A 10,888-nucleotide genomic window follows, 5' to 3' on the forward strand; every position below is an offset into this window, starting at 1 on the left:
CGCCTTCATTATTGCATGGGCAGGGGGGTCCTGCACTGATGGAGGACAGTGCTAGACTCTAGCTGATATGGATTTAGGGGACATGCTGAGATCCACCAAACCCATCTCACCTGAACATCCTGCACCGGGTGTCTGCAGTAAGAGTCAAAGGCCTCAACTATGCGCCAAAACTCTTACCCTTGGATAGCGAATTTTTCAGAGTGGCTGATATTGCAGCCATAATGAGGGAGCCTAGGGAAATGTGTGGCCCTGGAGCTGATTCTCTATAGCTTAGCCCCCGCCCCCTCTCTCTGTTTGCCAGTTATCCAGGTATTTGAGCTGAGGCTCCCCGTGAGGCCTGATATCACCCCCCTGGCCTGGGTACTTGTATACACCACTTTACCCAGCGGGGACGTTATCGCCAATTCCGAAGATTTCAAGATTGAAAACTGCTTTGCCAATAAGGTGAGCATCCGGTTTCTATAACTCACATTCACCCCATGGACAATGGCCCACCTGTGGAACCTGGAATTGCAAATTTCAATGAAGACTCAGGAAATGTTCAATGGCTCCATGAGCCCATCAGGCACTGACCATGGATCAGTAATTGAATATGAGAGATGAATGCACATCAGGAGTAATTTGCATAGGCAGAATTATAAGGGTGGAAGCAGAACTGACGTATGGGGGCGCTGCTGGTCATGTTTGAATTGCATTGGTCAGGACTGAGGGGCATTGGCAGGGCTTTGTGGGGAACCCAGGACTGGAATAGCGGGGGCTGCAGGGCAGAGTTCAGGGGCATTGACAGAGCTGTGTGCGGCGGTTCCAGGACTGGGCTGTGCTGCGAGGCAGAGTGTGAAGGTACCTGGAGAAGTAGCTCCTCTAACTCCTTTCCTGGCGTTGCAGGTTGACTTGCATTTCTCTCCGGACGAGGGCCTCCCTGCCTCCGACACTCACCTCCGGGTCGGAGCCTCCCCGGGCTCCCTGTGCGCCGTCCGTGCTGTGGACAAGAGCGTCCTCCTCATGAAGCCTGAAGCCGAGCTCTCGCCCAGCTCTGTAAATGCCAGCCTGGCCCAGTGATCAACAGGTGCAAGAGCTGGTCTTGTCTGGAAAGTGCCGAGAATCACTCGTGAGAGCTAGGGCAGAGCAGTCTGTCTGTTATTGTAGGGTCAACCTTGGTAACTGGGATTGCACACACGGGTGTATTAGTTTAAAGTTGTCTGTGATTGCTAGGGTGGCACACGCTGGTTTATTATTATTGGGCCTGTGGTCACTGACATCGAGGCGTGTCCCCGCAGGTGTATGATTTGCTCCCGGTGAAGGAGATCAGGGGTTATAATTACCGGGATCACCATTTGGAGGAAGAAGACGATAACCCTTGTGTGAAACTCGACAACGTCATTATAAACGGATTCATCTATGGACCCATTTCTCCTGACGGTGAAGGGGACGCCTACAATGTTCTCAAGGTGAGCGCCACGTCTCCCTTTGGTGTGTGAAATCGCTTTTAGTTCAGAAGATTTCCTCACCTGATGCTGTCTGAGCTGGGTGCTTGTTAGCCAGCACATTCGAGGTAATAACTAAAGCTGGGCCAGAAAACCCCAGATGGGAACCCCCCAGCATTGAGGCCTGAATGCCTCTCTCAACCACTGAACTCTAGAGGTTTCCCATCACTAATTTAAATACGAAAAGGAGACGTCCTAACAGCTGGGGCAAAGAAATAGAGCCCAGAAATGGGCAACTCAGCCTCTGCAGCCATTTTGTCATAGAGATCCTGTCCCACACGCTCTCTATCCCATCTATGTAGGTCTCTGTGAAGTGCCAGTCTCCATTTTAGCTACACACGCACACGCACAGATGTGCGGAGTGCCACTCTGAGCCAGCACCCAGGGTAATTACCCAGCCCCAGCTAGTGAGGGTTTGGTGTCCTGCGGGATTTCAGGTTTGTTCCCAGTGGGACTTGCTCCCAAATCACCCAACCCCAGCACACCTGACAATGACTGTTAGGCATCTCAGCAGAGAGGCAGGGGATGGACTGGGCCAGAGAGACTGAACTCCCTCCAGGGCAAGGCCGAGGCAAGCCGGCAGGGGCTGAGTGCACAGTGCAAGCTTGCACTGCTCATGCCTCTGATGAACCTGCTCTGAGGATACACAGGACGTCCGTCACCAGCTGCTGATCCGGCGCCTTTCACTGACATAGACCTCACCCTTGGCTTCCCGCCTGCCACACTGGCATTGACGTCTCAGGCCTTAGTATCTGCTCTTGCAATGACCCATCCCTGCACTGTGATAAGCTCGTCACATGCCGGTCCAGTCCAGACGGCACGTTTATCTCCTGACATATGGTTTACTTTACCACATAGCTGTCTGGGTTATCTTTTTACAGGCGATGGGTTTAAAAGGCTTCACCAGCACCAAGGTCCATAAGCCCAGACCCTGCATGGAGAGAACGTACGGTGTACCTGAAGCATATGGTATTGCTGGTAAAATATCCTGCTTTGTTTTGCCCCGCTTATACCCCCCTGTTAGGTGCTTTTCCTGCTCCCCTCCCTTTCACCCTCTCCTCTGCATGGAAACTAGACCAGTAGGACTAGACTCTGTTCTCAGCTGTGCTGGCCGAAATCCAAGCAAGTCAGTCCTGAAATAGGAATCTGGTCCATTTCCACTGCTTGCTCACCAGCTAAGGAAATATGCACTGTTGTAACTACACTGATGCAGTGGCACCTTGCACCCCCTAATGTAGTTGTGCTGCACTGGCACAAAATGGCTGCTAAATCTTGTTGAATTTATGGGACAGGACGATTTCCACTTCCACATTTCCATTTTATAGCAAGCGCCAGAAGAAAAACTAAGCAGAGAGAGGGCCAAGTTCAAAGGGGTGTGCCCAACATTTTAACTCAGGCAGAGGCCTAAACTCCCATCTATCTATGCACAAATAGTGCAAACCCATGGCTTGGACCCAGGATCCCAGGACCCCACAGGGATGGAAGGAGGACCATGAGTCAAGCCAGGACCCAGGGTTCAAACTCTATTGCTTTGCAGTGTAGATACAGCCCCACTGGACTCATGCTCTGGGAGTCTGCCAAAAGCATCCCATAGATCAACTTTCTTTGTCCATGGGACAGTGAAGTTTGGTGAACAGTCAAGTTTTCCCACACTGCTCCATGAACAAAGGGCTAGTGTGGCCACATTTTCGGAGAGCGCTAGGAAGTCTGGGATAGAGGTGGTTGGACACGGGCCCACATAATGCAGTGTAAATGCTGGAACCCCAAGCTGGGACCCAGGGTTCAACAATTCCTAACCTGGGGTTACAAGTGAGTTTAGACGCTCAAAGCTTGGATTGACAAACCCAGGGTCTGCTAATTCAAGTTCTCATAACCCTGGGTTTACATTGCAATGTAGGCATACCCCGTGTGAACTTGTGGAGAGGGTTTAGAATTGGGAGTCAGGAAATCTGAATTTCATTCCCATCTCTGCCATTGCCTTGGTTATGTGAGTTTGGGTGAACCACGTCACTTCTTTGTGCCTCAATATTCCTATCTGTAAAAGGGAACTAATGATACTTACACAGCCTTGTGAAGAGCTCTTGAGATTAGATGTCTAAATATTAGTGTTAATTATGCTCTCAGTTACACCAGTGGAAATGAAGACTAACTAGATCAGATCACTGACCCTCTAATCCAATGTCCCCATTCCTACTGTAGAACATCAGACTACTGGTCTGTATATGGCAGTGTCCTGCCTCCTGACCATATTGGATCAGCACTGTCGTCTTTCTAGCGCAAGGTCCCTCTTCAGACAGTGGCCAATGGTGGCTGCTTCAGAGGAAGGTGGAAAACCTCTGTATTACACCTCACTGTGCTATGGGGCAAATTTCTTCCTGATCTATGGCTGGATATTAGCTTATGCCCTGAAGCACGAGGACTGATATCCCGGATCATCTGAATCCTAGCTGGTGTCACTAGTGTTGCTGCTACTCTTAGTCATATACAGACACAGGTTTTTTTTCTGTGAAACTCACTGAACTATTTGCATCTATAACGGCTTGGGGCAGTGAGTTCCACAGGTTAATTCCATTTGAAGTGGATATAGGCAGGGCTCTGAGGGCTGCTTCAATGCAGTTATTATGTCTGGGCTTCCCATATGCTCCATGATTGGTGGAGTTGGAATAAACATGTTCATCCATACCACCCCTATAAGAAGTGCAGAAGTCTTTAGAAAACAGACAGTGCTGAGCTCATAATAGGGCAATAGAGATGTTTTTTCAATGGCTTCTAAAGAAGTTCAGAAAAGACAGCTGATGACATTGGGAGAGTGGGGTGGGGAAGGGAGTGATTGGTTGCAAGCAGAGATAGGTTTAAGTTTGGGTCTGAATTTGAAAAGAGGGGGTTTCAAATCTAGGGTTTAGAATCTAATCTGTTACTAACCGGAAACAAAGTGCCATGATATAGAATGGGGTCTAACATATCACCTTTCTCTCCCTTACCTCCTCCAACATCTAAAGCGAGGCTCTCATATGATGCAGATACCTTAGTTGGTGGCATGATGGAAAATCTCATTCATGGCCCAGTGGAGACCATCCGGAAGTATTTCCCTGAGACGTGGATTTGGGATTTAGTTCAAGTGAAGTAAGTGATGTTTAGGGGATGTGGTGAGTGTGGTCAACTGGGTTACACAGACTCTCAGAAGAAGTTGCTCAGACACCATGAGATGTGCTTATATCCTTCTGTGATAGATGGAGTATCTTTTGTAGATAGGCTAGAGAGAGACAAGCATGAGGGATAGATGGGCAGGTAGAGGAAAGACAGGAAGTAAGTTAACTAGTTCTACTAATACACCACAGCGACTCCTTCTCCTCTCAATAACTGGGAGACAATTGTGTGGATCTCAATGTACAATCCCCTGTTGTGTGTGTTTGTGTTTGTTTGTGTGTGTCGGAGGGAGGTGTAATTTCTTTTTGGTCCCAGCTCTGGAGCAGAAGTCGCTATTAGCTATGCAGCTCATCCTTTTCTGTATCCGTGTGTCCTGCGGGATTTTCTGTTCACCGTGGAACCCCACCCCCAGTCTTGTTATTTGGATGATTCTTCTGTGGAGCTGGATGTAGGATAGGATGGGAGGAAGTGTTCTGCGGTGAGCCTACAATAACCAACCAGCATGCACACCCCCAGTGCTCCCAAGGCAGTTACAAAAGGAGGGGGGTTCATTCAGGATGTTGTGAGGGACACAGTTGTTTCCCCCAAAGCTAGGAAAGCTCCCCCCATCTCGTTCTTGTTTTGTCACCAGGTCTGTCGGAAGTGCTGATTTGGCCGTGACCATCCCTGACACCATCACAGAATGGAAAGCCAACGCGTTCTGCACTTCAAGTGACACTGGCTTTGGCCTGTCCCCAACCGTGTCCTTCAGAGCCTTCCAGCCCTTCTTCGTGCAGCTCACCCTGCCCTACTCTGTGGTGCGCGGCGAGGCTTTCACACTAAGGGCCACTGTCTTCAACTACCTGACCCGCTGCATCAGGGTAAGGGACACTCACAGCTTTGCTCAGCAGGGGCCAGGGAGGAGACCACATGGGCCAGTTGCAACATGGCTTCCCATCCAAGGGAGGCAGCTGATTGGCCCCTAGGAAAGTGTCTTATTACAGTGGAAAGAAATGGGTGATGGAAAGGAGGAATCCGATTGGCTCCTAGATGTGTGTTACTATAGAGGTACAGAGTGGGCGTTATGAAAGAAGGAATCTGTCTGACTGACAAAGGTTTGCGAGCTGCAGATATACCTGACACCAACTTCCTGTGTGGCTGAAGGCAGCTGGCCTTAGACCTCCTGTGCCTATTTCATGACCCCATGGTAAGCAAGGTACCTGGGGTGACCACACACTGTGCATCACCCCTTACTCTAGTGGAGACTCCAGGCTTCCTGGAATGGACACATGTGCTTGGCCTTTGGCCTCATGCCGCACAACACCCCCAGCTGCACTACAGCCGCTGGGAAACTCGCTGGCCTGTTGCATCCATGGAAACGGCACTGACTCTTTAGCCCCACTAGCCTGCAGTGTATTCCTGCTCCAGCACAAGGGACTGGAGGGGACTCAGGAAGGGGGTCCCTGCAAAATTGTGGTGACTTTTCTCTCAGCTTTTATTTAAATGGGTTTCATTCTAGATAAAGTGAAGCGGGAACAAACTTTACAGTGTTAAGGGCCCCCAAGGCCCTCTCATCCGCTTCCCCATCCCTTTCCTGCCCTTCGCTACGCTCACTGATGGTCCCCAATTCTGTTCCCTCTCAGCTACTCCCAGATAGCCCCCCACCCCCCACAGCCAGCACTTCCCCTCCTCCCCTAACAAGACACCAGAGGGCTCTCAGACTCATACCAAGGTGGTAAATTTGGGGTCACCACTTTGTCTTTATTCCCACAACTGGTCCTGGGTCCCTCAGGCCCTGCAATCACCTGTTTCTTCAGAGCCATGCACCCAACTCTCTGCCCATCCTCAGTCTCCTGCACCTCCCCAAACCTCAGTACCCCTCAGCTTTCCCCACCTCAATCCCTGCCCCACCAAATTCCTGTGGCCCCCAAACTCCCTGCCCCCTCTCCTCCCCTGCACTGTCCCATCTCCTTTTACCCCCAAACCCTTCGAACCCCTCTCTCTCCCTGCCTGATGGCACCTCTCTGTATGATTGACAGGTCAGCATCTCACTGGCTCCATCTGATGACTTCCGGGCTACCCCTGTGGAGAAGGAAGAAGAATCTTATTGTCTCTGTGTGAACGGACGGAAAACAGTGTCTTGGGCTGTGACCCCAAAATCTCTGGGTAAGGGACCTGGCAACTCCAAAATCTCGGATCAGGAACTAATGGATGGCTCCAAAACCTCTGTGAAAGGGACCAAGTGGCACTGAAATTTCTGGATAAGATTTCTGGTGGCTCCAAGGAGTAAGGCTGGCCTTGTGGCTGAGGCACTGGACTGGACTCAGGAGACCTGGACTCAGTGTCCAGCTCTTGGGCAAGTCAGTGTCCCTGTGCCTCAGTTTCCCCATCTGACTACTGCGATGGGGGCCATATAAATACCTGGATTGACAGACTGGTTGGGTCTGAAATTTCTGGAAAAGGAAGATGATGGCTCTGACACTATGCAGGGGTCTGGGCGGCAGAATCTGAAGAAATGACCCTGCACTCCCCTCCTCTCCATCTTGCCCAGCCCCATTCGATGTAGCCATTGGAGTCTAGGGGTTGGAAACTAAGGCTGCCGCAGAGCTGTGCTAAAGTGCTAACCTACATGTGACTTGAGCTCTGCCCTCTTTAGAGAGGTTTCCATGTAATCAAAGCAGAACACCAAGCGAATGACACTGACACCTCTGTAGCTGCAGTGCCTGGCAGAACACTTATCCTCCTTTGTTTCAGGTAATGTGGATTTCTCAGTGAGCGCTGAGGCCCTGAAGACAGATCTGCCCTGCGGGAACGAGGTAGTGGAGACCCTGGACAAAGGGCGGAAGGACACGGTGATCAAACAGCTGTTAGTGGAGGTAGGTGGGCTGTTTGGTCTCTGTGGTGTAGAGAAGCCATGATAACTTACTGCTGTGTAGTGACAACTGATATAATGCTGCAGGTCTTCTTGGTTTTATAGGGAAGCCATAATGACTTAATATGATCTCAGCAATAACACGTTCTCTAATGCTGTAAAGGGAAGCAGCGATAAGTCACTATATTAGCCAGTATAAACTGTAATACTGCATAACTTCTTACAGAAAAATACTGGTATCTTGTTACACCATGTGATTGAAATAATAAGCAAAGCCATGTCTTTTGGGACAGTAACCATGACTTTTAGGTTTTGTCCATAACAAGTCATGGGATCGAGCCCTCAGCAGTGTAGATTGGCATAGTGCCATTAAATTCAATGCAGCTCTGCAGATTTACATTAGCTGTGGACGTGGATCATGGTCCTTGTAAATAGAGCTGTGCAAGTAACTGGTTTTTTTGGTTTGCTGCCAACTGAAAAATCAAAAAAAGAATCGTTTTGGGTCAACCCAAATGAAAATGTTTCAGGGTTTTTTGATGAACCAAAATGGACAAAAAAAATGTAGTTTTAAGTCCAACAAAAAGTTTGATAACGACCTGACATGAATCATACTGTTGTTTTTTCAAATTGTTTTACTTTTTTTCAACATAAAATTAAACTAAAATTTTAAAAAGTAATATTGAATTGAAAAATCAAAATATTTTGTTTAGAAAATCTCAAAACAAAATGTTTTGATTTTTTTTAACTGAAACAATTTGGTGAATTTAGCACAAATGTGAGAAATGTTTTTGTCAATCCGAATCTGCATTTTACAGCGAAAAACAAGCTTTTCCAAAAAATTTCTCCCAGATCTACTTGTAAACCCTGCCGGCCCATTCCCAAACAGGACACTTCCAGGAACTGTAACAAATCTTGTGCTGTATGTGACCAGTGTAGTGGAATATGGGACAGTGCCTTCATTTTAAAACATTTGTGAATGATTAGTAAATTATCATTATTTATTTTAAATCATTTGATTGCAAACAATTAAAAAGTGCTCAAGGTAATGTGAGCCAATGATTTTTTTGCATATTTTTCTATAAATGTTTGTCTCTTACAGTATTTTGTGATGAGGAACCTCTGACTTCCCCCCACCCCTTTTTTTTTTTGACATGACACCCAGCCAGCATAAACAATATCTCATAATATAAACCTCCATAGCTATTCTATGTAATAGGGAAGTAGTGATAACTTGTTACATGTCTGATCAGAGCAATATCACGTGATAGAGGTGGCCACTCCTCTCTCCATTATAGGAAAGCACTAATCATTTTTAAATTGTGTGATGTAAGCAGTAACACATGATCTAATACTGCAGCTCCTCTCTGAGTTACAGAAATGCATCCCACCTTTTTCAGTAAGGCAAAGATATGATTCACATTATTGTATCAATCCAGAAAAAACAACTCTGTAAGCTTCAAGGTAAGAATGAGTCCTGTGGCCAGTCCTCCTGGGTGCCACGCTTTAGGAAAAACATGAGCAAATTGGAGTGAGGACAGCAACAAAAATGATAAGAGGTTTAGAAAATCTGATCTATATGGAAAGGTTGAAAGAATTGGGTATGTTTAATCTAGAGAAGGCTGAGGGGGAACAAGATAACAATCTTCAAATATGTTACTCTTGGGAGAATTCTGCACCATGTCGTCTGCAGATTTCTTTGGTTCCCCACAGAAAAATGACTTCTGAGGGGAAGCAAAGGGAAGTGCAGTCACTCCCCCGTCCCTGGCGGCCTGGAGCAGCTGGAGGAGACGTAAATCAGCACGGTGGGGGGCAGGGAGGACTGGGCGGGCAGGTGAGCGAGAAAGTGAATGAATGAGAGAGACTCTGTCCCTCTGGCTTGCCATTGTGACAGGCTTGGCGTGGAGGGACAGGGCTCTGGGGTGTTTGGAGGAAGGCATGAAGCAGGCTCTGTCCCCTGAGGCAGAGCATAATGTAGCAGCCTGCCTGCTTAGTTGTTCCCATTCTTAGGCCTGGTCTATACTAGGACTTTAATTCGGATTTAGCTGCGTTAATCCGAATTAACCCTTCACCCGTCCACACTACAGAGCCAGTTAATTCGAATTAAAGGGCACTTAAAATCGATTTCTGTACTCCACCTCGACGAGCGGAGTAACGCCTAAATCGATTTTGTTAATTCGAATTAGGGTTAGTGTGGCCGCACACCACCGAATTACTGTGTTTAAGTTAATGGGGTAGTGTGGCCGCACACCACCGAATTAATGTGGTTAAAAACCGAATTAAGGTGCTTAGTGTGGCCGCGCACAATCGAATTTATACAACCTGTTTCCCAAATTCGAATTATCTAAATTCGGATTAATCCTGTAGTGTAGACATACCCTTAGTGAATTGTTCCCATTCTTAGTGAATTCCCCCAGGAGCATAAAACAGGTGTAAAAGTTTTAAGGCTCCTTTACATTGCCAGAGTGGTGTAAAGAAGCCCTATTGTAAATGACGGTATGGCCTTATAAATGCTTATGGTGCTTGAGTGATTAGAACTGGTCTAAATTTTTGGACTGAAACATTTTCCTATCAAAATGTACATCATTAACTGTTTACTTCTGACCTTTCTGGAGAGGGACAGTAGCCAATATAAACTATAAGTTTGATTCCCCAGCCCTCACTTGCTCTTCAGTTCCCTATGATGTAATATGAACATATGGCTGCATATAACATTGTTATATCTTGACTAATAACTAGAAATAAAGGGTCAAGCCTAGCTACATTACTATTAGACAAAGAGGATTTGGGGATTTCCTCCAATGATCCCTACTTCTATTCTCCATCCATTGTATTGTAGTTTAAATAAATTACCAAAATAATTGAAACCGGTGTGATTATATTGCGTTATTTTGACACATAAAATATGTCAAATTTTAATATATTGTATGTAGAATTTTTAAAGTTTTGGTGCAGAATTCGCCCAGGAATAATATGTGCTAGAAAGAGAATGGTGATCAATTGTTTTCCATGTCCACCAAGGACAAGAAGTAATTGGCTTAGATTGCTGCAAGGGAGATTTAGGTGAGATATTAGGAAAAACTTTCTAACTATAAGGGTGGTTAAGCACTGGCACAACCGTGGCATAGCTAACATGGGACATTTGGGTGGGCCCCGACTTTGGGTGGGCGGGCAATGACGGGGAAGAGGGGGAGCAGGAGGGATCGAGGTCCCAACTTCCCCCCCACCTCCTCCAACTGGCCTTGCGGGGGGCGATGGATGCTCTGGCCAGGGGCCCCCAGAGGTCTCACATGCGCACCCAGCTCTGGAAGGAGATGCTACTCTCCAGCGCTCACAGCTCCCGGCACCCATCCCGTCCCACAGCCCCATGCCGGGCGAAGCTCCTTGAGATGGCACGGCAGGCCGACCT

At 47.6% G+C, this 10,888-nt stretch overlaps 1 protein-coding gene across 1 annotated transcript; it reads left to right on the forward strand.

Annotated features, from left to right (window-relative positions):
• Nucleotides 1-301: 301 nt before the first annotated feature.
• On the forward strand, nt 302-7,733 carry LOC113408532 (alpha-2-macroglobulin-like; the record flags this gene model as incomplete). The annotated part of the gene is made up of 8 exons (XM_029913943.1): nt 302-444; nt 886-1,035; nt 1,278-1,448; nt 2,366-2,462; nt 4,505-4,607; nt 5,263-5,491; nt 6,650-6,776; nt 7,365-7,733. Coding segments are annotated over 8 exons (1,184 nt in total), but the record flags the coding sequence as incomplete, so codon positions are not given.
• Nucleotides 7,734-10,888: the final 3,155 nt, after the last annotated feature.

This window comes from Terrapene carolina, unplaced genomic scaffold, assembly GCF_002925995.2.
Source record: "Terrapene carolina triunguis isolate 2854851 unplaced genomic scaffold, T_m_triunguis-2.0 Scaffold17773, whole genome shotgun sequence".
NCBI classification, from domain to species: Eukaryota; Metazoa; Chordata; order Testudines; family Emydidae; genus Terrapene; species Terrapene triunguis.